General features: G+C 36.4%; 1 protein-coding gene across 4 annotated transcripts; it reads left to right on the top strand.

Moving 5' to 3' along the window:
• Positions 1-10,235: 10,235 nt before the first annotated feature.
• Positions 10,236-27,386, top strand: tank (TRAF family member-associated NFKB activator). 4 transcript variants are annotated; one of them, XM_046845600.1, is made up of 8 exons: positions 10,236-10,428; positions 11,289-11,430; positions 11,562-11,667; positions 12,755-12,867; positions 13,878-13,969; positions 14,735-14,853; positions 16,087-16,460; positions 26,590-27,386. In XM_046845600.1, exons 2-8 carry the CDS (start codon positions 11,332-11,334, stop codon positions 26,680-26,682), a joined length of 996 nt encoding a protein of 331 aa, XP_046701556.1. In that variant the 5' UTR covers positions 10,236-10,428; positions 11,289-11,331; the 3' UTR covers positions 26,683-27,386. The 4 variants fall into 4 exon arrangements, with proteins under 4 accessions (XP_046701556.1, XP_046701557.1, XP_046701554.1 ...); XM_046845601.1 differs by lacking the exon at positions 26,590-27,386 and adding an exon at positions 18,392-18,932 and having other exon boundaries at positions 10,237-10,428; XM_046845598.1 differs by lacking the exon at positions 26,590-27,386 and adding an exon at positions 18,940-19,376 and having other exon boundaries at positions 10,240-10,428.

Genomic DNA, 27,386 nt, shown 5'->3' on the forward strand with positions numbered 1-27,386 from the left:
CACACACACACACACACACACACACACACACACACATAGAAGAGAGAGGGAGGGAGAGAGAGAGGTTGAAATGTTACTGTGGGCGGTGTAGCTGCAGCATATATTCTATATGTGTCTTCATATGTTTAAGAAAAAACCCAAACAAACTCAAGCAAACTCACAAAAGCAGGCAATCAAATAAGCGTGTGTAATGTATTTTCCATGTTGTCAGAAACATTGTATTAGGATCCAATTGAGGAATCTGTTAACTTAAAAAAATATATTTTTACAGTTTTTTTTTTTTATTCTTTCACCTTTAGTATGTATTATCCTGATCAGAGTTTCAATAAAAACCTATTCCTAGCCTACACCAAGAAAAGTGGGCACCTATCTATCTATCTATCTATCTATCTATCTATCTATCTATCTATCTATCTATCTATCTATCTATCTATCTATCTATCTATCCATCCATCCATCCATCCATCCATCTTCCACCAAGAGGCCCCTCACCCTCTCTTCTCTGACCCCAACTTCCTAACAAGCTGTGAAATGTAAATAATGAACTTGTTATACTGTGTTATAATGTATATGTAATGAATAAAAGCTTATTCTAATGTGTGTTACCACACAGATCTTGCATATAAACATTGGTAGTAAGTAAAGTTTAGGACCAATATATCTCCAATGTTTTTCAAACACATTTTGATCAAATAAGACCATTTTACATGTCAGCAGATTCCCATCTCATTCCAAGCCAGAGTCACCATTTTATTTATTCCACCCATTATAGTGGAGCAAGATTTTGGGATCAGTTGAATATGAGAAAAACCCTCCAAAAGACTCCTCCAAGTGCTGATGTCAGTACTGTCTTAAAAATACTTGGGGAAGCCTACATAGAAACGTATAACTTAGAGTTTCCCTTTTCAGAACAGATTACACGTAGAACCCTTTTATCAAGCTAAAATATTAAATGATCCCAAAACCCTTTAGAATGGTCTTGGTCTTTTTTCATCTAAAGGGAAAAAAGAAAATGTTTCTAAAAAATATTCAGTGTAAGAGTTCTGATACATTACACTGTACACTGTACACTTGTCTGTGTTTGTTAAAACTCTGCAACTAACAATACTTTTATTAGAGTGAAAATGTTAGTACATTTATTATGAGCTGTCAGTCAGTGCATTTACATGGCAACACTGTGACTTCTTTGTAAAATATTACTGTTAATAGTAGAGAAAATGAACAAATATATTAACCTATATTGTGTCTGAAGTGTCAGTTACTCTTTAGTAACTTCTTGTTTATATAAAATGTCATGAATGTTATATCATACGTACAATTGTGCTGTTGTAATACATCATATATTTAAACCCAACTAACACAGGGTTTAAATGTAAATTAAAATGAGTTTCTTTAGATATAAATAATTACTTACAATGGGCCATATCATTTCACAACTGCTGATAAGGCAGTCAACAAATTATGGTCACCTTTATTTGTACATTAGCTAGCTAAATAGCAAATCTATACAGATATATCAGTATGCAGTGCATGCATTAGTGAATATTTCCATTTTACAGTAGATAACGCCCAGCTTAATCCTGAAAATCCTCCAGTGAACTGAAATAAATTAGTCCAAATGCTTAGGGAGAGCAGAACACTTACAATAAATAGGAAATTGGGGACATATTGCACACAAGCTGTGTTAACTGAAGCACGTGCCTGTCCTATATCATGAAGCTAGGAATCCTGTATTTACAAAATATTTTACTCTTTAAGCAAAGCTGCGCAATGTGCATCATAAGGCCCTTGGTCTTGTCCTTGGAACCCACAATTAAAGGGTAAAGCCAGTAAACTATTGTTTACTTTTGCAGTTAAATGACTGAAAAAGCATTTCCATGAGCCAGGGAAAATATATCACTTGTGGGGCTAACACTTTCTACGTCAACATGTGAAGACACATCTGTGATTAGACGCTGTGCAGTTGAGAGCTGCTTTAGTTGAATCAGCATTTGTATGCAGTATTTGTATGGCAGTGTGATTGAATGAGGCCATGAAGCTGGATCATAGCCAAAAGCTCATGAGAGAGAGAGAGAGAGAGAGAGAGAGAGAGAGAGAGAGAGAGAGAGACAGAGGGAGGGAGAGAGAGTGGGTGGGTGGGGGGATTTCCTGTGTTTCTCCCAGAAACAGGAAACATGTTTTGAGTGGCCGGGTAAAAAGAGCTGTGACTGAGCTAAACAGTGGAAAGTAAGTAGGCATTAAACGTACTAATCCTCAAATTATAGTCTGAGATCTTTTTGAGCTGCAGGAAGAGTTAGGTATTTCTGTATAATTCGAATCAAAAGTTGTGATGTGTGTTTGTCTTTGTGTTTGTCTGTGTGTATAGAGCTTGCAGTTGGTAGGGTGGTGCATGCTTTTATATCTTGTTGTCACTACAAGGATAGACGAATATGACAGTTTTGGCCTTGTGGGGACATGTGGCTGGTACCAACATGTCTTTATTACAAAAATCCAGCTTTTATTTAAAACCTAAAAAAATATTTTGCTTTCTTTTGGTTACTGAGATTGGGCTTAGGCAGAGTATTAATTAGTTTGTTTGTGTGTGTGTGTGTGTGTGTGTGTGTGTGTGAGTGTGTTTTGTGTTTAAGATCTAGCGGAAATTATGGATTGTGATATAAAGCAGAGCTACACGGGAGGCGTGGGAAGTGTTGTTCCAGGTGACCTCTCCTCTCAAAGCTCCTGTCCTGCATCATCCATTACCTGCCGCTGCTTCAGCCTCTTCCCCACTTCCAGATGGAGCTGTGTGACACACTCATTTATCACACACAATCATCTATTACTGGGGTCGGCATGGTACACAGACACAGGCCCAGACTTTCATACCCACCACCCACTTAGTGGAGCAGAATCACATAGTTAAGCAGCTCAAAGTGGAGTGAGTTTGATTACACTAAAGAGCTCATTTTACTGCAGGCTAAATGTCACTGCTGCTATTTATTATATCTTGCTAAGTATTCAAAAAGAAAAGTGACCATAAATAATTATTATTTAAATACTTAAGGTTGACTGCAAATAAAGAGGCTTTTGGTTTCAGTTTCTGAAACTCACTATATCATTGAAATCATTTTTATGTGTTTATTGAGTGTTTTAAGAAAACCAAATATGAATTCTAGTATTTTATGTCGCTTCCTCCAAACATTGGCATAGACATTACTATGATTACCTTGGAAAAGCAAATATCTTTAGTTCTACCTTTTGCACACAAAAGAATATAAGTTAAACCAGCCAATTAAATAACTTGGATGTTTTAAGTGCAGAGTAACTAATGCAAAATACTAAAAAATAAAGATTATCTGTATTTCAAATAATCCAAATAATCTATATTTCTAGAATCTATAATTTAAATAATTATATAAATATATTCATGTTTATATTTATAAGGTCTCAAAGTCTTTCCATGGTGCTAACATGACACTTTGTGTTGTTTTGTGTTGTCATTGTATGTTGAAAAACTCTTTAAGGCGTTTATCCTATACATCATCATCGTTCTTGCTGTTTTGTAAATCTCTACTGGTGAACTGGTAAGTCAGACTCACAACCCACACCCAAAGGAAGCTAAAAGAAAAGCAAAAGCAACTGAAAGCATTGGATTGACTGACCTATACATCCATATTCATGCACCTGTCAGTCAGGATTTCCTGTTTCGGGTTTAGGTGTCTGTATATGTCGTTAAATGTTAATGTGGCCTTTTTGTATGGTTGCTTTGCACGTATGCCTGTTCATATCAAATTACATATAATCTCAAATGTTGTTCCTAACATTTGATCAGTCAGCTCAAACTAGTCCTTTCTATGAAACTAGGACCCTTGAAGCTAAAGCCACAACTCAAACATCACAACTGCTTGTGCTCTGTGTGTGCACATATAATAATACAGCACATATATCCTGAAGATAGAATTAATGAAATGAGAAGAAGTACTAGCTTCCTTTTTTTACCCTCCATGTAAAAGAAGTCATAGTAAATTGTATAAACCTGTAAGTAATACTGAAATGGTCATTGAGTTTTCTTGGAGGCAGCACACACATATTATAACTGGAAGTGAGACTTCTGAGAAATACAGCTACATGAGTGATTTTTGAACACAGAGTACAACTTTATCCAAGGTAAAGTCTAAGCACTTTTTTTTTATCTTCTTGTGCTTTTTTATGACATTTTTCTTACTTTACCTCTAAGAGATGACAGAGGTTTGGAGTTTAGTATGGGACAGTTGTCTCAAGCTTATAAACATTCAGAGCAGCTTTAGCACTAGTCTCTCAAACTGCACCATATATTGACTTGGCTATTAAGCTTGTGTGTCAGTGCTCGGACACTGGGATCCTGAAATGTGATCTCACTACTCACTCTGCATTCCAGCACAAGCCCCATCTCTCCCTCAGGATGCATAAGCTCTCAGCTTTGGCCAGCTTCTGATTTCCCTCCCCCAGAATTCCCCTCTCCTGCTCCATCTTATCATCTCTCACAGCAGACCTACAGCAGTCGGTTTATTTTGCCACCACTTAGAACACCTGACAGGGCAAAGATTTACCAGTGTTCTCCTGATAGTTCTGTACTGTTAAAGAGTAAGAGAGAGCAAGAGGAAGTTAGAAAGGAATTGAGGCATGCAGACAAATGTGGTCTGAGTCACCTACATCTTAGAAGTGAAATTTGGTCATGTTACGGTAACTCACTCATACCACTTTGAAAACCTGTGAATCATGCAAAGCCAACTGCTTTTTAAATGATTCAAATTCAATGCTTCACCACTTTACTATTATTCCAAAGGCAGCCCTTGGGACATTAGTTTGAATATCGTAAATAATATACCAAAGACAAAATGTCTATTTACCTTGTGTACAGAATGTCACTTTGTCAGATAATTCAGTGCTGCTTATTTACGACAGGAATGTTTTATATATAGCTTCTTTTTTTGAAAGATATAATGTGTCAGAGTTATCTTTGAGATTAACCAAATGTACACTTACAGAATAGTTTTTCAAAAATAAAAAATGTTAAGGTTAATGTTCAACCCATCTTGGGGCTCTGTATCTCTGATTGTATTTGCAGAACAGACAATTCTCACTGCCCAGTTCTCTCTAGCCAATAGATCGTTCTTATTTGTCTTATTTCTCAAGTGAGTAAATTCTAGTAGTCAAAGCAGTTCAGCAATACTGACAATTAGTGCTGTGCGTTAATTTTTATGAAATTAAACCAAATGTCCCAGCCTTGGATTAGTGCCCGGCATTCCAGGTTCCATATTCACCCAGTTTAAAAATATAAAAAAATATATCACCCAACAACATTTGCTGTTTCTGAATTTGACTGTTTATTTTATGAGCTCGGGCTCTTAACAGTGACATCATCAAGCACTGTTTAAGTCAAATTAGATCTGGGCCAACATCCTACTCTGAGCTGCAGTTATACACCATAATTAGCTTTGCACACAAGAGCATCTCATTCACTTTTACATTAGGTCAGTGTTACAGTCCTATTCAACAAGTACAAGCTTGGCCATTCATGTGATGTGCAGCTAAAGCTTTAGTGTAGAACAACACAAAGGCCTGTGCTGCTCAGGTGACCTGAGGCATGAGTGACCTGTCAATAACCTTTCCTCACTGGAAGGCTACATGCCCTATTCTCGCATGATGTAAATAAGAAATGGACACAATTTTACTTTTTCCAAATTTATGATTCATGGTATATGTGAGAGAAAGTCATTTTAGACTAGCTGTAACAACCGCTCATTTGACTGGTTACAAACAACATGTTGATTGAGTGTTTGCAGTGAGAGTGTGGAGAGTGCAGAAACGTTTGAATACTGCAATTTACTGAGACTTTCCTCTTAGACCTTTTCAACACACACACACACACACACACACACACACACACACAGATAGACAAATGGGAAGGTAGACAAATAGGCAAGTAGGCAGACAATGCTTGTTTGCGTTACTAATTATTGAGTGCAGAGAGCTAGCGAGAGATAAAGAGGGTGAGAGAGAGAAAGAATGAATGAATAGGAAAGTGAGAAGGTGGTAAAGAGAGATGGAAGCAGAGAAGAAAAGATCAAATCAAACATTCATTACACATTTGCACATTCAAGGGATTTTATGGCCGCACACAGACTAGAGTAGATTCATATGGTCCTCCATTATGGTATAAGGCTCTTTTATGGTCATTTGTTTCCATCAGTTTGACTAGAGGAAGATATATAAGAGGTGTTCAGCTCAGACTAATTACTTCGGTGCAGCATTTCAGTGGTTCCTTTAGCTTGAAACTGCACTCTTAGACAAGGATTTTCTTTTTGCCACTTGGGAGCCTTTTTTGAATAAAATGTTTTATTCTCTTTCTCTTGTGATTGCGGCACAGAACAATATTTTAAACATAATCAAAATATTCAAATATTAGGCACATTAGGCAAATAGAGCTTGTTTTTCCTGAACTTTCCACTCACAAAAGCAAACCCTGTTTCACTTGTTAAAATGTAATATTAAAACATTTGTAAAACATTAACCACAATTTAGATCGATTATTGAAACTTAACTGCATGAACATGTAATAAATACTTATTTTTATTTAGTTATCAAGCTTTAGTTAAATTATTTGCAGTACTGTGCTGTTGAGTAATCAACTCTGACTGTTTATTAGATATTAAATAATTTCCTATAACAGCAGTTCTTATCTCAATAGTCCCAGCTACAAGGCAAATCATATTAGTGTGTTTGCTCCTATATGTTAGATTTAAAAAAAAACAAAACCCTAATTTACATCTTCAAAGTGTTATGTTAGGCCAGAACATTATGTCATGGGAGAATTTTAGGACCGATCTTTCAAAGCTGTGATTGTTGTTTTATTAACTTACAGGGAGAAAGAAATTGTTGTTTCCTGGTGAGGAAACAACAGTTTATAGCAGCTGTAATGTAAGTTATAACAGGATCTAGTCTTGGGGACATTCCATAACTGTTAATAAATTAAAACAAAAATAAAAAAAACTTAAACAATTGTAATTATTTGCATAACTAAAGCGGGAGTATGTGGGGTTATAATTATTATAATGACATATATATAATTATGTCATTACAATATATATATATATATATATATATATATATATATATATATATATATATATATATATATATATATATATATATATATATGTATTATAATGTAATATATATAAATATATATATATATATATATATATATATATATATATATATATATATGTGTGTGTGTGTGTGTGTGTGTGTGTGTGTGTGTGTGTGTGTGTGTGTGTGTGTTTAAAAAGAAGTCACACATTTCTATAGTCAATATTGATTGAAACATGTCCATATGTTTTTTTTGTGGCCAGCAGTTTGAAATCATATTAGTTTCGTCATTTTATATTTCAGTGTAGTGTATTTTTTATCCTTCATTCTCTCTTTGGACTGGTGTGCTGTGCCAACAGATAAAGCTGAACTCACCAACTCCACCCACTCTGTTTGCATTTGGCTTAATATCCATGTCCCACCCCTCCCCCCAATCTTGACCACTTAAAAGACTCCTGTCTGTTTATGCTAAGTGATTGACAGCTGTGTGGCCATACCATGCTGGATGCAGTGCGTTCAGTCTGGAGAAGAGGGATCAGATAGCAGCCTGCAGGATGAGCTCAGGTTACTCAAACTGCTTGAGTCAATAGAGGAGGAATTAGGGCGGCCAGTAATGACTCTGTTGCACATTGTGACGAATGGTTATTCAGGATAGACATCTTCTCATTTGGCTGGAACTATGTCATGCCTAATCTGTAAATCATGCATGCATAAAAAAAAGTAAGTAATAACAGAATCACAGTGAGGTACAGGTGAGGACTGCAATGTGTGCAATGTACTGTTTCACTGCAAAAAGAAAAATAACACAGTGAGTCAGTTTGTAGATATATCCCACAAACAAAACGAAGGCATGTAGGGCGAATCTGGAATGTGACTGCGAATTATTAGCCTCTCTCTCTCTCTCTCTCTCTCTCTCTCTCTCTCTCACACACACACACACACACACACACACACATATCTTATATTATACTTTGTGTGGTATTTCCTCTGACCTAAATAGCAATGCCTAAAAGGTGCACATAATTAAGCTTGGAATAAGACTGAGCAAAATAAATATATAAAAATAAAAGTGTGTTAATCAAACACTATTACTGAGAGCTTTGTATATCTGTTATCTCTACATCCTCTGTAAAGGATCCCCCCCATACACACACACACACACACACACACACACACACACACACACAAAAGTGTGTCATCTTGACAGATCATTACATTGGGGAATGTTATGATTTTGAACACTTCTATCACTAAGATGGACATGACAAATAATCACTACATTCAAAAACCCATGAGATACACATAACTTTGAATTAGGATGATAATCCAAGGACTCAAGTTCAAGCGAACTTGCTTTCGCCACTCTGTAATTCCCAATGCTTGACATTTATATGCTTTATGTACTTCACCATCCTACCTCAAATGAACTGCATAAGGCTGTTATCAAATTACTGGCGTTTCTCCAGGTCAGTCAGGAAGCTTGTGTAGGAAGCGTAGACAAGAGACAGGATATAGCTTGAGCCAAATCACAGCTCCCCCCGAAGACCTTTTTATTTTATTTTCCCAGTATATGTCATATAATAGCAACACTGCCATCTTGTGATCATATTTGCATAGCTTCCAGTATATTTTGCTATCCATGATGTGTTATCCTAATGCAGAGTTAAAGAGATGGAGCAGCGAGGTGACCATACAGAATACATTTGTATGCTTTATTTATTAACATTATAACATATTTCCTGATGGATAACATACAAATGGAAAGTTTATATATGAGGTCTTTGCAGCATATTATTAAATAAACTCCTTATACATTGCTTTGAACATTTTATCAACATATTTGCATTAACAGCTATGTACCAAATGTGTGTAGATAAATATGAGTGTACACTCAATGCAAAAAACGTTTTTACTACAGAGTGAACATTATTCAAGAGATTCAATACGGAATGCTTATAGAGGCTACTGGGACAAATCACACAGCCTTCGGTACTTGTTGTTGCAGATATTTGCAGAATTAAGTCAATCCAGATGTTTACTCCATCGTCCGCTGAACTTTTGCCTTGTGAAGCTGAAGGGGAGGTGTAACTAGACTAGATTACGGGAAAGTTTTAGATATGTTTGTGTATATCTACCTGCCGTGTGTGTGTGTGTGTGTGTGTGTGGATTAAAACTAAAATCATGAAAGGATATGCATACTGACGGTAACTTTTAATTAGGCGGGACACTAAAGGTAAACATTTTTTTCTTTAATATTTGATGCCTTTCCTTAAAACTGCACTTATTTAAACAAAGCTACTTGCATATTTACTTCAATAAAACCACGTTTATTACATAAACGTAATTCAACCACCAAACAGGCCTTTCAAAATCTCTGTTCATCTTTTTTTGCCTTGTTCTCCTCACTGATTTGTTTTTTGGACTTATGCATTTTTATGTCCGTTAGTGCCAAGGCTGTTGGATACACTCAGCTCTAGAGCAGCCAGTCCCCAAACCATTTTTTTTCTTTTTAAACCAGTTTCACGCAAGGCAACGTTTCCACGGACTGGGTGGTTTGAGGGGAAGGGGTTTTTGTTACGAGCAATAAAGTGCATATTATATTACTAATAAAATATTATATATTTTGTGCAATTATTGCATAAATTAAATTTCTAACTCAACTCACCATAATGCATTTATCAATGCAAAGAAAATTGTTTTTTGCATAGGCGGAATTGGTTATTTTATGAAATAAAACACTCTACAGACATCAGAAAGTCAATATTTTAGTGAATAAAAACGTGTTTATTTTTTATTTTTTGTGCGGCCTGATAACAAATGATCCACGGTCCGGTGTTTGGAGATCCCTGCTCTAGGCTATTAATAGTGTGTGTGTGTGTGTGTGTGTCTGTGTGTTTGTGTGAGACAATGGATAGGATATTTTTGGGCAGTATAGGGCAGACTAGGCACGGTCATGCCGTGCAACACACTGCAGGACTCTGCTACACACAGCTCTTTAGCCTGCGGCCCCACTGACATTAATAGCAGACGGCAGGCAACCGAGTAGGCTGAAACCGAGCGCCGAGCTCTCGCGCAGCCATCAGCATGAGGCTCCTGATTGGCTGAGCGTCTGCAGGCGGAAGTCACAGGCGCGCGCGGGGATTCCCCGAGGGAAGTTCCCAGCTAGTTGTAAAACATGTAAAAATGTACATGAGTGCGAAACACTCCATTTCCTCCCCTTTAACGTGAACACTGGGTTGTAAGAACAGGACCGAGAGTGCGCCATGACTTCAAAAAGATAGATAAATGTAGGTGTCTTTGGGGCAGTTTTCGGACCAGAAGGTAAGGCTTCATTGAAAAAAAACCAAAGAGGAACAAGCGAGTTAGCAACAGTTGCTAGCCGTATAGAGCTGCCAGGTCTTTTCTGTGTGTAGTTACGAGCTTTACTAGGTAGCTTATAGCTTTCGACTCGGGCTTCTCTGTTATATTGTGTATTTTAATCTCTAAACAATGTCAGAAGATTAAAAAAAAACACTGTTTCCTTTTCGATATCGCTGTAAACATTGGGAGTTCTAATTGTAACCAGTCGTTTCATTGGTATAGACGTCATTATTAAACTTCCCATATACAAAATATCAGTTCTCTTCTGAGCCAAATGTTTGAAGGGTAATCAATCTCTGGTCTGAAACAAGACTGCAAATGAAAGATCACACTTATTTTCGATCGTATTTCTATAAATTAGTTTGTATGAATTATTTACATATAATGAATGTTAAAATTAAGTTGTTGAATTAGTGCCTATAGACTCCAGCAAACATACTTATTTGTTTTAAAAGGTATTCAGATCTAAAGTTTTATATATTTTTCCCAGGCTGTGTATTTTCTTGTCGGTTTGCACTGTAAAACTTGTCAGTCTGGTCAGTTGTTATTCAGTTTAAGGTGGTACAGGTTTCCTGGCTTTCTTAAACATTTGTCTTTCAGAATGTGGCTTATTGAGTGTAGATTTACTACAAAAAGCCACATCGGGACAAAGAGTTAATTAAATCTGATAAATATGTTATACTTAAATAAAATGATTTTTTGTTTGTATTTGTATAAAGCACTCCAGACATCCCAACACACCTCCAAATATAGGACTGACATGTCTGGTAAGCTAAAGAACTACGTTTTGGGGGTGTTGAGTGTGTTTTTTGTGGCTGCAGGACCCATGACAGCTGCGTCCGTGATGTTACTGAAGGCTGAGGCATGGACCGAAACATTGGTGATCCGCTGAACAAAGCATACGAAGCCTACCGCAACATCTCGATTGAGAACGAAAATGCCAAAAAGCTACTGCAGGAGAAGGTTCATCTCAAGCCACGGATGCATTTTCCCTGTTTTCTTTTTATCCTGTCTCTAATGAATATAACTACCAAATCAGACTCAGTCAGGATTTTGTCTAATCTGTGTGCCCGTCTGCTTATGTGTCTGTTTAGACGGAGCAGTTTGAACAGTATACACAACAGCTGGAGAAAAAGATAGAGGACCAAGAGCAGGAGATTTCACGGCTGAAAGCACAGTTACGCATAAAGTATGGTTCAGGTTAGTGTTTAAATGTATTATGACGAATCTAAACCAATCTACCGCCTGATTATTACTGTTTTGGTGGCTGATCTATAACAGATTATTTATATTTATTTAACTGATTATTATTTTATTTATGCTTTTTAAATATGTGGCTTGGTGTTATATTGAATGCTGCCCTGTCGGTACACTGTCGTTACAGTGTGACATTTAGGACAAAGAAAAGCTCAATATTAGACTTGCAAAAGTAAAATTTTTGCTCTACATTTCTTATTTGATTGCATAATAAATTACAATTTGTCTATTTTAAATGTTGTGTGGCATCTCTGTGAAATGTGAACTCCCTGTATTTGGTAACAAATATAATACACAGGTAGAATAATGGTTTCTTCAGTTTTGTTGACAAACCTTAATAAGCCTATTTAATTATTACATAATATTAGAGCAGGGAGTATCAAACTTAAACTTATCAAACTTCAGAATGTCAGATCTTAGAAACTTTGGGAATTGGATATTCTGGGGGGGATATTTGTAGATTTTTTTTTTGTTTGTTTGTTTGTATGGGGTATTAAAAGTATGATATTCTTCAAGGCAACATAGTTACTCAGGAAAATATACAACATCCTTTTACTTTTCAAGACACCAATTAAAGGAAACCTTGTCATCTGGTATTCTCGATTTGGGTTTAAATTTAAATACAGTCAAACCATTTAAAATGTAGTTTGAATCTGCCTTTAATTGATTTGAATTTGCATTTATTATATAAAATGCATTTAATTAAATTCCATTAAAAAAATGTTTTATTAGATTTTAAGAATCTTCTTTTTTCAAGAATGTACCTTCTTGAATGTAGAATGTTCATCATCTGTAAAGATGATATGTAATAGAAAAACAAGTATATATAATTGGCAGTTTATTATTTGCCATATAATTTTTACCTCTTTCAGTTGTATCATAGAATGTATTAACATATCTGAGTCAAAAATATTTTGTCTTTTTTTGTTTATTTATTTATTCTATTATTTAGAATTCATAGTAATTTATAATTTTATACACTTTTTACTATTAAGGAATTTAGGCCTGCATGCATTTTTTTTTTTTCCAGGGGAAGTGAAATGTTGCGAGACTGCACACCGAAAACAGGAAATAGAAAGGTTGTCACCTAGTATTCAGTGCCCTAGCAACGTCTCCACTTCCCACAGGACTAACTATATCCTGGTAGGTGTGTCTCTGTGTCTGGTCACTGATAGGCTGAAGTCCATATCAGGCTACCATCTTTTTCCTTGTTGAAACAATAAATATTACATTGAATTTTATCAAGTGGATCAAGAGGTATGCTTTATAGATCTGTTGTTAGTGAAATATATATTGTGATATTATACAATACTGACAGTTGAACCTGGAGTTTTAAATAATAGGTCAATTTATTGCTCGTTTTATTAGTGAGAATTCTGTACTAAAAAAGAATTAAGAGTCTTGGCTTACCTGTTAAAACATTTGTAAGATTTTGTGTAGATCTGGAAATAAGAACATTGAAAATTAACTATACAAAATGTTTAATTTATAATCAATTGTAGTTAATGTTAGTTTATAATCTATTGTTGTCAATCGTTGACATATCGTTCAGTTTTTTGAGGGCTGGTTGGACCACACCATAAGCATATGAATGTGGCTTCCTCATTCTGATTTTATTAGTCGAAAGCAGGCAGAAAATCCAACGACAGTGCCTGAGCTGCTTTCCCACTTATCCACAGTTCACTCTTGGGTTAAATAGTGAGAAATGTGTGAAAAAGATGTAGTTCTTTTTCTTCACAGTTTGATATCATTTCTCAGCACTATCTGTCCATAGTGAGAATTTTTCTCTAATTGAATCCACAGTGATAATTCTTCTCAATTGTTTCAGGCTTGTCATGGCTGTAAACAACAGGGGGCGCTAGAGCATAAGGTTTTAATTATCATTGAGTGTGTGTTAAAGAAAATACCTTAAATGGAGGAAAATATCTTAACATTGATGTAAACAATAAATTAGTACATTACCCTGAAAGTCATAGTTTAGACAGTTTAAATGATCATGATAAGTACAGTATGAGATTGGAGGTATTTTCTTTTTTTACTTATAGCATTAATTGAAATTAATATATCTAAGATCACTTGTTCAGCTCTTTTTTTCTAATTTTAGATTTTGTTTGATATCATACATAGAAAAGTAATTTCACTGTTTTCTCAAGCCTGGCTTCTTTTTTGGCAATGTGAAGAAAGAATCCCTGGAGTTTATGCCGATGCATCCTCATCCAGTACCTGGAGTTAGTGGCATGAAGATGTATGTAGTTCCTACTCCATTATAACTCCTGTATACACTTCTCTCTGTGTTTAGTTACCATGTTGTGTGTTTGTTGTCAGACCATCAAAACCATATTAGGATTGTTTTAGAGAGATGTTTAATAGGGAACTGTGTTCTATTCATTCACACACCTGACTAGAGACAGTTACTTGTTCCTAAAATTCATGCATCTTGCCATGGGTGATACATACATGATGATGGAATGATTTTTGTCAGATAGTAGTGCAGACATCATGGTGAACACTGAAATCTGCTATATTTGAATGATTATTACTTGACAAGGTTTTTTTTTTGGCTAGTGGACTAATTGTATAATACACAAATATATTCAGTATATACTGAATGTCTTACATTTCAAGACATTGACCCTTTATGCATGGCAGTTTTAGAGAATACTGTACACTTTCAGACTTTTTTAAAACTAAATATGAAACTAAAGAATCTACAAAATTATTTCGCACATGAAATTTCAATCTGTAAAGGATTTGATTCTGATTATTTTTTGTTTCTAGTAGATAAGTTTTGCAAATGATTTTGGAAGTTTAATTCTTATGGATATTCACTTATCTGTCAGATAGCAAGTCAAAAGATTTAAGAATGAAGTTGTATTTCCTTTTCTAAAGTCTTATCTTGCCGTTTATTAGTGCTGTTAATTAAGTATTAATCTTAATTTAACTGTTTTGTAAAACTAGGCACACTGGACGTTCTTGCTCGATGCTCAGTGTCTCTTTTTTTGGTTGTTAGTGAGGATGTTCTAGAGACGCTTCAGGAAATCCAGGGGACTTTCCAGAGGATTCAGACTCTTGCAAGACGGCAGAAAGATCACCTAAAAAGAATACACAAAGGAAATGATGCTGCCAGTGGTAACATTATTTACCATTTTTACTTTCTAATTTAAACATTTAAAGACAAATGTCTTCATTAAATGATTACTGTTCTTCTTTACTCCAAGTAGAGGTTTTTTCCTCTATAATTAAATTATGAGAAAAGAAATTGTAGAGATAACAGTTACATTAGGAATGTCAAAACAAGATATTAGTTGCTGTATTATGAGGTATCCAGACTGCAATTAAAGACGGAAGCACCTGGAGAAAAGGCAAGCAGGTCCAAAGTTGCTGCTCCTGCATTCCTACCCTGTGTTAAAACAGACTGAACAATTAACACTGTATATGAACACAATTATAAGCCCATTGTTTGATTTTGAGGAAAATTATGATATAATTTGCATAATGTAATTTTTAATTTACATGTCTTTGCTAGTCGTTTTTATTCCAGTCAGGGTTATGGCGGATCTGGATCGCAGGAAAACTGGTTGTGAGGTGTGAATGCACCCTAGATATGAGAGTGTAATTTTTGCTGTAGGAATATGATGATGGATAGAGAGAAATGACTAAAATGGATAAACTTTTCTATATAAATAATAAAAGGCATATGACCATAGCTTTAAATAATGCTCTATAGCCGGAGTTGCCAAGCATTCCTTTAAAAAAAAAAAATTATAATAAAAGAAATTCCTGTACACCTTGAGTAAATAATAATTTTATGAACATAGTCCAGCTATTCAAATATAAGCATCTTTAAGTGTAAACAATTATATTTTGGCTGCTTATTTAAGTGAACTTTTTGCTCACATTTCTTTATAATTGCCATTAGATCCATTAGCCAATAGACTTTAAGTTAAAATTATTCATAGGTGTCATTGTTTTTAAGTTTCTGAGGTTAAAGCCATTTAAGTGGCCTGTCAAATAGACTAGAAATGTAATGTATATAATAAATATAAAATAAAAATGTAATTACAATATCCCAGAATCACTATAAAATTTAAATGGCTCAAACCTTTGTACATGCCATAACCCACATGATGTGACCTGGATGATAAATATTAAAGAAATCTCTAGTAGTTTTGTTTTATAGACACTAACACAATAACACATCGTCTGAATTTTTGTATTACCACTGCTTTTGTTCAATTTGAGCAAGAGAACAATTCTTTGAGCAACATGAATCCTGATGTTGAGTGAAGCTACAAATTTATAATGCTAAACAAGCATTGTGCGTTTTAAACACAAACAATGTAAATCTTGTGTATTTTACAGCAGAGCAACAATTTTCCATGCCCATTCAGTGCACGGACGACACTGGTGAACAAGTTGAAGAGCCTTTCTCTTCCACCTCAAGACCAGAGGTCGATGAAGGCCTAACCTCAGCCGCACTGGCATCGCGTGGTGCCAGCCCAGAGGACGGTGACTTTTTGAATGATATTAAGTTCCCGCCACCCACAGATAGTGAATATGAGTTTCTACACAGTGCTCCAGAAAGGAGTGTGCCGATTACAGTGCCTGGGAAAGACCTGTCAGAACCAATTTCCACAGTATTGGAGGAGTCCTACTCCTCGTTCTCGGTCTCTGCTCCAGCATCACATCTGCTGCCTGCATCCACGTCACACGAAGGAGTCCGGGGACCACAACAGGTGAGAGCCAAACACACTCCAGCTTGTAAAGTTATACAATGAATGAGAGTAAAGAATCGGCAGAAAAACTCATTCAAGTAATATTTAATTTCTGAATGTGTGGTGGCCTAGGTAGACTCTATCACTGCAAATCTGACCATTTCTACTCTGTATTGTTTTAAAACCTACAGACTTTCTTGAATTGAAATATGTTTCTTTTATATATTTCAACCAGAAGTACATTTTAAAATCTGTTAACACCTGGAACTGAAAAAAGGAAATATAATTAAATATATTGTTAAACTTTTTGTTACTTTTTTTAGAAACCCCAGCTTTTTGCATTCTTATTTCTGTGACTGTTATCACAGCTGCAGCTGAGGGTTCTTTCAAGCCTACTATATTTGTTTAATTATATAATATTATAAGATTATAAACAACAAAAATAGATGTTAATGTTTATTGAGGGTCTGCCTTCTTATTCCCACAATGCTGCTGTGGCTGCTGGTTGTCTTTCTAACCAATCAGGATTAACACTTGATTCCACCTCTTTAATTAGATGTTCTTTTTTCTTTAGCCAACTATTAGGTGTGGCTTCTATTTGGTGAGAACCTGCCACTACCACCTGCCACCTACCACTTAATAATAGATCTAGTACTATTAGTACAAAGTACTAATAGAAACATAATTACCCATAAGTCTGTGTTTATACTATATACCTTTTAGTAAAAAACCGTTTGTACACAACACAACATACACAACATACACACACACACACACACACACACACACATATCCAATGCAATATATATATATATATATATATATATATATATATATATATATATATATTGCATTGGATATGGACTTACCCCAAATTTTGGTTATGTTAGGGCAGGCATGGCTTTTTAATAAAATCAACCAAGAATAGGACACTGTAACAAGGACCGCGATTCTTAATTCCTGTGAAAAATGCTGGGAAAGTTTATCAGTTATAAATTATGTTCTGGATACATCATCGTTTACTTGATTCTGGATGTGTCCACTTTACTCTTTGAGCCTGATTTTAAAATACAGTATATTGACTGTATTTCATTAATGCTGCACTTGTCAGAGAGTTATCTGCCATAGTTAAGCGTTTGCATAGTGGAGGAGAAGGGTTGGGTTCGGCTGGGTTTGGGGAATGGCAAGAAAACATGGCATATATTCACATTAGTACCAAAAAACTGATTGAAATATTTAGTAGTTTTCAGATATTCAGTAACACCAACAGATGATTGTAATCTTGTAAAAGGCTTTGGTTTCTAACAATTTCTGGTAGAATACAGATTATATATATATTTTTTGCATTGGATTTTTGAATGAGACATATGCAAGGGTTTGGCAGTTAGGAATTTCTTTTTTTTTGTTGTTGACATTTTTGAATACTTAATTTTGAAATGAAATATGGTAAGTATAGGCTGTTGCAAATTAGTATATGTAGGTAATAATATGCATTATTTATGTCTCAGTTTTATTGTTAGCTTGTTAGAGTGTTGTTAATCAATATTAACAATGCAAGGTAGCTTTTGAGTTTCAGGTGAAAACAACCTAAGCTTGGTATTCTCGATAAAACACAAAAAAAATTATGCTCCGTTTTAGCACTATAGATTTCTTTTCTTAGGTGCCATATTTAGAAAAAAAAATAGCTGTGAGCAATCTTTGCATGTAGAAGTAGATGGATTTAAAATGTATTTGATATGTTTTTTACTTTGATTTACTCTTTTATTAACAAATGTTTTGTAATGACCATTATTTAATCTTCTGTTTTGCTTTATAAAAAAATATTTTAGCGTCATAGTGGGCAGAATGTTTAAATACATTTTTTTATAATAGCAACTCTGAGAGTAGTTCAGGTTTGGTGTTAATGTGCTCAGTCTAATATGTCATTATTTCTGTATTAACATCATACACAGGGCCCTTCATATAAAGGATTGAAAAAGTGTAATTGCTGATGTGATGTTTTCTGTGAGGAAACATTTATTACATTACAGGTGACTATAAATGGATACATCGTTTTATGTTTTGCCAAAAAAAAAAACCCTACTGTTGTAAATTGCTGTGGAACAAGGGCAGTAAAGCACTTTGACGTGCTATTACAGGAAAATATTTTGCGGTAATTATGGTCCTATAACATCATGCCTTGTGAACCTAACTTCTGTGTTAGTTTGCCAATACTGAATAGTTTTTAATAATTACTGAAAAAATGACTTAAAATTTTTTTTTTTTAAAGCCTTTGTTCAGTCAGCTGACTCATGAAAAGATTTTTGCATAAAGGGTACCTGCAAATTTGTGCAAAACAAACAGTGCTAGAAGACCGCTGGCTTTATGTGTGTAATTTGCTGGAACACAGGGATAGTGTGGTCATGTTAAGTGTCCGTGTTTACACCACCATTCGGAGCTATTTTTGTTGCTTTGGAAACACGGACCTGGTGTATTAAGTGGTGTCTTTCTTTTTGAGCAGCCTCTGTGGAGCCCTGATCCGATCCCTGCTATTGCATCGGAAACATCAAGCATGGGGTCTGCTCACTGTACTTTTTGCAGTGCTACTGTTCCCAAGAACCTCATGTACAGCCACCTCAATTCACACTTCCAGGACAAAGCGGGTGATTGACAGAGCCAGACCCAGGAGCTGCCTACTAGCTGATGTCTTGCCCTATTCATGGCTTTGTTGCCTGTCCACTATGCACAATGAACTCAGCGCATGGCAGCCACACTGGTTATTCATTTAGAACGTGGTGGGAGGAGAGGTCTCCATGCTCATTTATTTAAATTGTAAGGACTTATACGGTACATTTTGTGGTATTAACAACTCAATTATTCAGTCTTCCTTTGATGAGTGGGACTGTTGAATGGCTTCTCTGTGTGTCTGTGTAATAAAGAAATGCTTCTATTTGATCAGATTGTGTTTGTCTGAGGTGTACTGTTGTCATCTCGTTTTAAAGCTTTTCCCCCTGACTCTAACTGAAAGGCAGTGACTTGTTCAGTTGTACAATTATTTTTGAGTCATTTCTACTCCACCATGTCTTTAAAAATCTTCTTAAATATCCTGGCAAGAGTGAGACATAAAATAAATTTAACCCTGTCAAGGTTTAGATGCTCAAACAGATTCAGTTCACTTGAAAGCTTGTGGCCAGGTTGTTTTTCTTTTTTTGCTCACAATAACTCTTAATTTAATGTATTGGTTTTAATTAAACCAGCTGTATGGCAGATTTCAGTCAAAATGAGAAATAATTGTTGGCTAATTATTTCGATGTTACAACGCCATCTGGTCTTTGAGAGCCGTTTTGCACAGGTATTGCAGGTTAATTAAAACTTTGTTATTACACAGAATATCTGTGGCTGACTTGCTGTGCAATTATATGCACAATTATCCTAGTACTGATAGTGTGATGTTTGGAGTCCTGATTGCTATTAGGTATTTATTTATTTTATTTATTTCAAGCACACTGTCATTCCTCAAATGATGCATTTTTTTCCCACATTGCTTAAACAGCGTGTTAAGGCTGTCACTGTTTACGGTCGTGTGCATTAATGCAGTTTTAAAATGAAAGATTGCACCTCCTGTTTCTTGACCTCCACACCCCCCTCACTCAAAAGAGTGCATCATATCGATAAGTACAGTAAAGCATGAGTGAGAGTAGATATATTTTCTAATGGAGTGTTTTAGTCTGTCACCTTTCTGCAGCATTGGACTGTGGGAGTAGATCATTAGCAGCTTCGCAAACAAATGTAATAATTTTCACCAGCTCATGTGATGATGTGCTAAGGAAATAGCGAAAATATGTGTACTGAAACACATGCGTGTGCAGAGAGGACCTTGCAGGCCCCAGGATTACTGCCTGCTAACACTTGTGCTGGGTAGATGAGCTGGTGTGAAGACTGCAAACTGGAATTTTTTTTTTTTTTTTTTTTGTGATTCAGCACAGTTCGTTTTGGTTTGACTAAGAATCCGCACTTCACTGAATGAACAGGGTAACAATAATAACGGTGACCCAGTCACTGTGCATTTAGAATGAGCCTTTTTTTTTTTTTTTTTTTACAATGATTTCAATTCAGCTTGCACAAATTGGACCTATGGAAAAAAAAAAGTGTGAGCTGTTAAAAAGATATATGAAATATAATTTTGTAATTCGGGTATTTACCCCACCACTTCCCCTTGCACCCTGTGGTCTGACAGTAGATTAAAGGTTGAGTGGGGTTTTCTAAACCCTATGGTTGAACATTTTACTTTTCCTGGAACATCTGAATGGTACCTAATCCAAAAATCAGATATATCTCATTCTTTTCAGAGCATTACATTGAGGACTGCAATCTGTATTTTCGTTTTCTTTTTATTGTGCCATTTTTTTCAGGGGTTAAAAGATGTAGGTGTAAAGGGAAACCAAATTCAAGTGTAAACCTGACACCTACCCTCTGGCCTATATACGAAAATAGAGAAGATGCAGCTTTAAATGTTCATCATTTGTACTCTCTATCCTAACACCCCCCCTTCTCAAGAACACACATTATTGTGAAACAGCGAACAGCCGAGCGCTGTCAGATGACTGATATTTACAAAGCTGAACATTACATTTTGCGATACTACAATGTGTTCAGCATAATGGCCGATTCGCACTGGATCAGCAGGCCGCTTTTAATTCTCATCGCTCACATCAGATCACAGAGAAATGAAGAGAGAATTTATTCTGGAAATACAGCAAACACGCCGTTCTCCCTAATGACTGACTCTCTCTCTCTCTCTCTCTCTCTCTCTCTCTCTCTCTCTCTGCTTGTGTATGTGTGTGATGTGTGAAGACTCGTGTGTGTGTGTGTGTGTGTGTGTGGCTCTGCAGCCTGCGAGCGCCGCTCTCTCTCACTGGAGCCGTGCACAGATGCTTGTACATAATTATGTTGTCAGTGCTTGTTATTTGGAAGAAGGAAGATGTACTGACAGTTACGGGGCCCATGTGTTTTTTTTTCTTCCTCCTAGTATGTCCACTCGTTTTTTCCCCTGATGGAATCGCACTAATGTAAACGCTAGAAGTAAAAGAAATGAAAGAAATTGACCTATACAGATTTGATCGGTTGAACTCCTTTCATCTTGCACCAGAACAGCATTAGGATTCAGGCTTGGGCAAGATGGGCTCCATCCATAGTGTTTGGAGATGGAAGAGTTATTATGAGTAGCCTAGGATAAAAAAGGCCGAGAGTGAGGACAAGGATGGATCCGGATCGAAAAAAAGGGGAGAAGCAGCAGGCTGATTACGAGGTGTCAAAATTGCCAGGAGCAAAAAAAAGGTGAAAGCAATCAGGGGTGAGAAGAGTGAGGCGTTCGTGAGGGGCAAGTAATTATCCATCTCATTTGTGCAGAGCAGCGCGGCGCGCCGGAGCGGTGACAGATTGGTGCGGAGGAGAGGGGAGGTGTTAGAACAATGGAGCAGGAGCCGGGCCGCCATTATTAGCGCATGTTAATCAGCCACACAGCTCGGTTCACTGAAAAATAGTAAAGTCTCCAGCTTCAGGGGAGCGGAGTCACCTCCAACGCGAGGGGGAAAGGAAAGAAAGAAAGAGAGAAGAAGAAGATGGCATATTTATGCTGGCACGAGTTCCTCCGACGCAGTGAATGAGCCAAGAAAGGTTCCTTTAGGCAGCGCATTGAGTTCTTTATTGCGCGTATATATATATATATATATATATATATATATATATATATATATATATATATATATATATATGGCTGTCAGAGCTCCGTCCTATAGCCTGCTAATTTTAAACACTCAATTTAGAGTCCATAAAATGATCTCCAACGTGGACAGTGAACAACAGATTCGCGTGTGAAGTTGCGTCTCGGTTTTGACACGCCAAGCTTCACATTCTCCAAAGCGCAAAATGTGGGCTTGCTATCGAGATTCCCCTTTATAAATAGAAACAACAACAACAACAAAAAAACAAATATATATAAAGATGCTATTAACAGGCATCTATGCTAAGTGCATAAAAAAAAACAATCCGAATTACGATGATTTAAAACATCTGTTGCGTTTTCATTTGTACCTAATTTTCCTGCAATTAATGCCACAGTGTGTCTCCTATACGGGCTGCTGGAAGAGAGAGCACAATTTATCCGGTTCAGTTATTTCTCTTTATTCGTTTATTATTTGCCAGTTGTGCTCATACTTTTTTTTTAAGACAAAGGAATGAAAGTAGATTTTTAGATAAAAAATAATAAATAAAAACGTCCACGTTTGTGATCCAATTTGGAAATTTTGAGAAAAGTATTTTTTTTTATAAAACAGTTGGAGAAAGTTTTTTGCATCTTTGTGCAGATTGCAGCATATGTTGAGGTAATCAAATTATACGCGTAATTGGTTAGGGTTTTTTTAGGCGCGTTTCGTGAATGAGGTAGATTTCTTGGCGCATTTACCCGTAAAACGTTTTTTTTTTTTTTTTTTTTTTTTTTAATTTATTTTTATTTTTTATCCACGTGTCCACTGGATCTGTTTTGTAATTTTTTCTCCACCTGGGAATAAAAAAAGCATCTAGTCTAAGAAATTACTTAATACATCATACCAAAATAAAATGGTAACTACAAACTAGAGTTGCCATTTCATCTCTTTTCTTCTTATAGCATACATTAAAATGATAATAATAAAGTGAGGCAATAAAGGAAAAACTGTACACATTACTGTATTATTCAGTATTCAGTATTCATATTTTTCCTATTATTATCTGGTACACAAATGTATTCCTCCTCAAACCCGCCTACTGTAATCTTCATTAAGGCTATAGAATAAAATCCTTACTGCTATTTATTGATAGTTCAGGTATATACGTATTTATAGGTACTCTCTATTATATGGAGCCTCACATAAACAAAAAGGTAAAACTCATCAATAATACCATCTGAATCAATTGGTTTGATTAATAATGTATGCTCTCTGTGTAGATTTTTTTGAACGCTAGTTTTCTTTTTTTATTTTAATACACCCCCCACCTCTTTTTTTTTTTTTTTTTTTTGACAGACACATAATTACAAGATCAGTAACTCAGTGCATAATTATTTGCGGCTCTGGACTTAGGGCCATGGACTAGTTCATTCAGCAAGAAGACCTTTGAAGATTTCTCCCTGATGATATTGGCATGAGAACTCTCAGTCAATGATCTTCCTCAAAGTAGCCAGAGAACAACAAGCTAAGTGCAGCACACTGACTGCAGTGCGCCCAGTGTATTGCCAACTAGCAGTTTGGGTGAAAAAAGAAAACGGTTGTAGAATTAGCATGAAGTGTTAATTAGCAGGAAGTTAGAGGCAGCCTCATCATTACCACTGACAAAGTTTAATGGGACGAAGGATATTTCCTGTATTATTTTTTAAAAGTGCTTGTAATGAGGCTTCCATGTGGTATTTTTTAACGTTTCTCAAACGAGATTTTATAATTATTGTATGGGAATATTCTAAGCTAAGTTATTACATGTTATATAGCTCTCTAATATATGGATCTAATAAGTATAAAGATAATAGATGTATTTTGACATGTAACATATATATAAGCCAATTAAAAGCTGCTTGACCTAAAAAAAAAAAAAAGTTTATTTTTTTTATATTGGTCTACATGTGATGTTTAATACATCCGTGACCATGAAAACCGTAGATTAAAAGCTTCAGTCCCTGACAACTTGATATCATTTGCTCCAGATCTCCACATCAGAGTCATGTCAACGATCAACAGCTTTTTACAGAAACATATTTGGGTGTCTGGCCTGCTAACATTCAGGATGGAAACAAAATGTAAAGGGCATATGCGAGAGAGACATAGAGAGAGAGAGAGAGAGAGAGAGTGAGAGAGAGAGTGAGAGAGAGAGTGGAGCCACCACAAATTTTGAAAGTTATCCAAAAGGCTTTGTTCCCTCTTGGTTCAGCTGCACTGTGATTCTTCCTCGCATGTTCAGCAGAAATGTGCTGTTGTTAAGGCTGCCTTCGGTAGGTCTCTAAGCAGCCCTGCCTGCATTGTGTGTTTGTTTCGGTGCTGGTTTGCGAGCCCTCGTTTCTGGAGCACAGATTTGGCAGTCACAGCAAGTGATGACAGAGGCATTGGTGAGATCGCACCCAGAACCCCAGAGGATGCTGCCTTTACTGGGGAACAAGAGAAAGGAAACAAGGCTTCTGCAGTGCTCAGGCCTGGAGACTGTAAAACTGCACATTGCAACATGCAGCCTATTGGTGTCATTCTCACTGAACAATCGTGACTGTGTATTTATCTCAGTACTCAACTTTATCTCAACTTTTTGGCTCAGTAATTTGTCTTTTTGTTACTTTTATTACTGAAGTTGCAAAAGAAAACATGATTTCATTGACCTTTTGAAACAGACACTCGAAAAGTTGAACAGTTTTGGATTGAGAGTGGTTAAAGCGATGTTTCTGGTCAGCTTGCACACGATTACTTACAGTACCGTGCTATTTTTGTTGTCCATAACACTTAACAACAACATTAACTCCCAAATGCTCAGTGACAGCAGTTGTTGCATCATTTTTTTAAATTCTGAACTCACGTATGTGGCAATGTGGTCATAAGAGACATTTCAGTGTGGCTGCTGGAAGGAGGGATGCAGGAAGATGAAGGGGGGAAAAACACCATGGTGCACTGCAAGGGTTAAGGCAGCATGAGAGAATCCATTCTCAGCTTAATGACCTAGCCTAGCTGGGCGAGGACGACGGGGAACATGCTCTTGACTTGTACTGAATTTGCCAATTAACACCTCCGATAACAGGCAGGCTCTGAACATCAGGCAGCAGGCGAGATGGGAGGAGAGACTCACATGCACTTTGTTTTTTATTCTCTGCCTGTTCCCAATGTTTGGGCCTCTCATATAGCTGCTATATAAGGACTCAGGATTGCATGATGTTCTTTTATTGTTTATTTCATAGTAATTGATGGTGGTATATGGTACCATGATAGGACAAAGCAGGAGAAAACCAAATGAAAGTAAAAATGGCAACATGTCATATAAAACCGTCGTTTAGTTGTTTTCACCCCAGAAGAGGGAAAAAAAATTGGCTCCCAGTAGTATGATCATATCTAAAATGCTGTGTATTTATTATTATTTTTCTCTCCTTTTTCTTCTACTCTACTCTGGCATTCTATTTTCACACCAGTCCATATGGCCGCTCACAGCCTCAATTGGATCTACAACTCCGGTGTCCAAGATGCTCTCAGCTCGATATTGTCTCTCTCCATCTTGATTTTCTTTGTTGCTCCCATTGAATGAATGACGAGTAGTGGACTGATATCATCTTGATCACAATGTTAATTATTCTAAAATCTCCATCTTGACTCTGGTCTCTGTGGTTGAAGCACCCACTCCTCTCCCAGCCCATTATTTTCTCACATGTTTATCAGACGCCTAAACAACACCTTGGATGGGTGTGAATTTTCAAGCCCCTGGTGAAATTCTCACCGGGCACTTCTTCTGTTTTCCTCTGAGTCCATTTACAGGTAGGAGCTGCGCCACAGCCAGGTTCTAATGACTGAGGCAGACAGCAGCATTAGAAACACCTTTTGTCTATGTGTTGTTCGGACATCCTCACTTCAACCACTTGCCTAAAGCTGGTAAACCCAGCTCGTAATTAAATAAAAGCATGTGCACACCACTGTGAAGACACAGCGAATAGTGATACTGAACCTATATTTGCACTATAACACCATGTTTCACAATTCATTAGCAGGTATTCTAATGGAGTTTAATAATCAAAGGTCGGTGGCATAACTGATAGTGGTTCACACTGCTGGCAAAGGTGAGGCAATCTATCTAATGATGCTAACAAATCTGCGGAAGAGTTCTAAGAAGATAACACTTTAAGGTGTGATCTGTGTACAGTGAAAAGCAGACAGGCATTCAGTTAACACTCTGTCCACAGACCTGCTCTAAACACAGTCAAAGCACCAGTGGTCTTGGTGTGGACCTTTCATGCAACTATATGTAATTATTATTATTATTATTATTATTATTATTAACCACATTCTCTTTTTCTGACCCTCCCTCCTTTTTCCCCATCTCTGTTGCTTATTCTCTTCCACTCTTCTCTCTCTCTCTCTCTCTCTCTCTCTCTCTCTCTCTGTCCTGTATATGTCTTAAGAATGTGATCTGTGCTATAGAGGTCCACACCCCCGCGTCCATTTATTTATGCAGTGTGAAGAAACCATCTGGCCGTGGTGGAACGAGAGAGTGATTCTGCTCTGGCAGGAGGAGAGGATGACTGACACCTCGGCTAGTGGGTAGACAGCTTCATTAGTGCCCGGGCTCTTCGTAAAAAGAGTCCTTTTTAAAATTAATCCTCAATATCAACCCCATTCAGTTTTAGCAGGGATCCAACAGCTGTCCCTTCTGACCAGTCTGAATCAAAGAAAAGAATCCAATCTTTCTTGTTTATCAGCTATTGTGTTAGGAGAGATTTCTAACACATTTTTGGAGACACTTTTTTTTTGTATTCTTATCAGTATTACTGTAAAAATGACACCTTGAACATAACGCTAGTCCTTACTGATGGTCCCATCAGCTCTCCAGGGATCCCTTTTCCATGCCCAACACTCCTGCTGAGCCTTAGTTTTTCCTTTCTGTTTGTCTTTACATATGATTTTGGCCCTACTTATGGTAGACTATATTAATTCAAATTATATCTTTAATACATAACATCCCTGAAAGATAGCAGAGATATTTTAATTAACGAATTAGTTTATTAGTTAATTCATTTATTCACTCATGTTTAATAATCACTTCATCCTGGACAGAGCCGTAGTGAATATTGAGCCTATTCAAGGAACGCTAGGCATGAGTTAGCAATATGACAGTATTTCACAGTATTTTTATACTTGTAAGGATATTTTTATATATATACACAAACTAAATTATTTAAGGAACCGATCTATTCAAATT

This window comes from Silurus meridionalis, chromosome 3 (assembly GCF_014805685.1).
Source record: "Silurus meridionalis isolate SWU-2019-XX chromosome 3, ASM1480568v1, whole genome shotgun sequence".
In the NCBI taxonomy this organism is placed as follows: domain Eukaryota; kingdom Metazoa; phylum Chordata; class Actinopteri; order Siluriformes; family Siluridae; genus Silurus; species Silurus meridionalis.